Here is a 3185-nt window from a genome sequence, read left to right as displayed (position 1 = left end):
GTGAACTGGGAGTGAGCTGGCGGTGTGAACTGGGAGTGAGCTGGCGGTGTGAACTGAGAGTGAGCCAGGAGTGTGAACTGAGAGTGAGCCAGGAGTGTGAACTGGGAGTGAGCTGGGGGTGTGAACTGGGAGTGAGCCGGGAATGAGCCGGGAGTGTGAACTGGGAGTGAGCCAGGAGTGTGAGCAGGGAGTGTGAGCCAGGAGTGAGCTGGGAGTGTGAGCCAGAAGTGTGAGCAGGGAGTGAGCTGGGAGTGTGAGCCAGGAATGAGCTGGGAGTGTGAGCTGGGAGTGAGCCGGGAGTGAGCCAGGAGTGAGCCCGGAGTGTCAGCCAGCAAGCAAAGGTTCTTCACGGTTTTTGCTTCAGCTTCCTTCCCTGACTTCCTTCAGTAATGGACTGATCTGTAAACGGAAACAAACCCTCACTTCCCCTAAGCCACTTTTCCTTCAGTGTTTCATCCAGCAACAGGAAAGACACCAGGACAAGCAGGCACTGACAACTGCAACCGAGTTGCCTACAAACAACAGCGCCATTCTGCTGCCTGGTCGCAGAGCCTCGACCTCCAGGGAGAATCTACAGAAAGGAAGCCAAGTATGGTGGCCCAGGTCTGCAATTCTAGCACACAGAAGGCTGGAGCAGGAGGCTTGGGAGCAGGACAACAGAGCTTAGAATGGATCTATAGGGCTCCACGTGGCTTAGGAGCAGCTGGATGCTTCCAGACTTGTCTTTTTGTTTATCACCACCCTGGGACATGATCCCAGAACCTCACACATAATAAGCAGGGGCTCTACCACTGAGCCACGCCCCCAAGTCCTTTTTATACTTTGAGACAGGGTAGTGTTTTGCTAAGTTGCCCAGGCTGGACTTAAATTCACTGTGGCTCAGGCAGACCTTAAGCTTATAATTCCCCCCCCCCTTTTTTTGAGATAGGGTTTTTCTGTGTAACAGCTCTGACTGTTGTGGAACTCACTTCATAGACCAGACAAGGCTGGCCTCGAACTCACAGAGATCTGCCTGCCTCTGCCTCCTGAGTGTTGGGATTAAAGGCGTGCGCCACCACCACCCGGCTAAAGTTTTGTTTATTTGATTTGAGTTGATTTTCCCCAAAGACAGGGTTTCTTTGTGAAACAGTCCTGCTATCCTAGAACTCTGTAGACCAGGCTGGCTTCCAACTCACAGAGATCTGCCTGCCTCTGCCTCCTGAGTGCTGGGATTAAAGGTGTGCACCACTATGCCTGGCTCCTCAATTCTCTCCTTCTACCAGGTGGAGCTGGAGGACTGAACTCAGGTTCTCAGACTTGGTGGCAAGTGCCTTTACCTGCCGAGCCATCTTGCCAGCCTCTGATTACCCTTTTAGAAGATCCTTTATGTTGGTCATAAGGGTGCTGGGGATTGAACCCAGGACACTTCCCCATCACCAAGTTATACCTACACCCTTCAGCATAACTGTAAATGGGATAAACAATGAATTCTATATTTATGAATTTATTTCAATTAGAAAAAAATAGAAACTGGGCAGTGGTGGCACACGCCTTTAATCCCAGCACTCAGGAGGCAGAGGCATGTGGATCTCTATGAGTTCGAGGCCAGCTTGGTCTACAGAGTGAGTTCCAGGACAGCCAAAGATACACAGAGAAACCCTGTCTCAAAAAAACAAAACAAGAAACCTTATAATCCTCCTGCCTCAGCCTCCCAGGTAGCTGGGATTACAGGCCTATGGCACAAGACCCAGCCAGATCTTACACTGTTCTAAGAAGAATGTGAACTCCTGGTGTTATGCTTAATCCACCATTTCTTAGCAATTACTTCAAGTTTCAACACACTACATGAGCAAATCAGACCCAGGAGGCCAGGGTGTGGCCTATGTGTGGAGGCCCTGGGCACCCACTCTGACCTCATTCCCTGGCCGGATTCCTCCCCAGTGGGCCCTGCTCACCAGCTGGACCTGTGGGTCTTCTCCTTCGGGGCCCTGGGTGAGCAATGGGAATGGCATCTGGCAAGAAGTCCTCATTCCAGGTTGGCGGGGTGCTCTGCGGGGGTGGCAGGTCATTGTCTGGGCCTGAAGGCTGCTCAGCAGCTTCCAGCAAGAGGACCTAGTCAGAAAACGGAGGAGGGTCAGGCCCTGGCGAGCAAGGATGGGGGTAGATAACAGGCAAAAAGAATGGGGTCTAAGTACACAACAGAGTATTATTCAGCTATCAAGAGGAGCGCTGTTTGCAGAGAGATCGTCAGGCTAAGCAAAATATAACGGACTCGGAAAGACAAATACTGTACATTTCTCTCACACTCAGGATCTCTCTCTCTCTCTCTCTCTCTCTCTTTCTCTCTCTCTCTCTCTCTCTCTCCTCTCTCTCTCCTGAGTTGAATACAATTAAAATACATGAAAAAATACAGCACGTACTTTTAGACAATTAAAAACATACATGGGCTGGCCAGATGGCTCAGCAAGTAAACACTCGTGCCACCAAACCTGATGACCTGAGTTCAATCCCTGAGACCCACACGGTGCAAGGAGAAAGCCGACTCCTACTGCTTGTCCTTTGGCCTTCAAATGCGCACTGTGGCATGTGCCTGCCCCTAACCCCACATCCACAAAAAATAAATAAAATTAAAACTCTTAACGAAAATGGAAAGGAAGTTGGGCGTGGTGGGCTCACCTGTGTCCTCAGTATTTGGGAGGTGGCGACAGGAAGATTAAGAGTTTGAGGCTAGCTTGGGGTACATAGGAGTTCATGGCTAGCCTGGGCTACACGAGGTGTGTGTGTGTGTGTGTGTGTGTGTGTGTGTGTGTGTGTGTGTGGTGTTGCTGTTGTTGAAGCAGAACAGGGGCATGGATGTGCAAGGACACCCCCCCGTGGTCCCTGAGACTCAGCTGTCCCCTGCCCACGGTGGGTTATGCCTCTGAGCAGAGTCACATCCTTTGGTAGGTACATCCCTGTCCTTCCTCTCATCAGAGGGTTGTGACTTTCCAGACCCTCTGGTTCATTCTATGGCCACTCGTCACTGTGACTGAGTGACACCAAGCCCCCCCTTCACTGACACGTGAGACTGTGAGCGTGTGCTGTGTCCTCTCCCTTCGTGGCTTGGTGCTTATATTCCTTCACTGGGGAATAACTGAGGATGGACGAATGGACAGACGGATAGGAGGATGGTTGCTATAGGGATGGGTGGATGGGTGGGTAAGTGG

General features: G+C 51.2%; 1 protein-coding gene across 2 annotated transcripts in view; it reads right to left on the bottom strand.

Annotated features, from left to right (window-relative positions):
- Positions 1 to 3185, bottom strand: part of Col26a1 (collagen type XXVI alpha 1 chain) — a 139866-nt gene that overhangs the window by 13168 nt on the left and 123513 nt on the right. For both annotated transcript variants that reach the window (XM_026787005.1, XM_026787006.1), the window contains exon 5: positions 1935 to 2091. In XM_026787005.1, coding sequence (XP_026642806.1) covers positions 1935 to 2091 — 157 coding nt within the window. The remainder of the gene's footprint in view (positions 1 to 1934; positions 2092 to 3185) is intronic.

This window comes from Microtus ochrogaster, chromosome 2 (assembly GCF_000317375.1).
Source record: "Microtus ochrogaster isolate Prairie Vole_2 chromosome 2, MicOch1.0, whole genome shotgun sequence".
NCBI classification, from domain to species: domain Eukaryota; kingdom Metazoa; phylum Chordata; class Mammalia; order Rodentia; family Cricetidae; genus Microtus; species Microtus ochrogaster.
The sequence above is the reverse complement of the archived record's forward strand: the minus strand, read 5'-3'. Positions and strand labels throughout refer to the sequence as shown.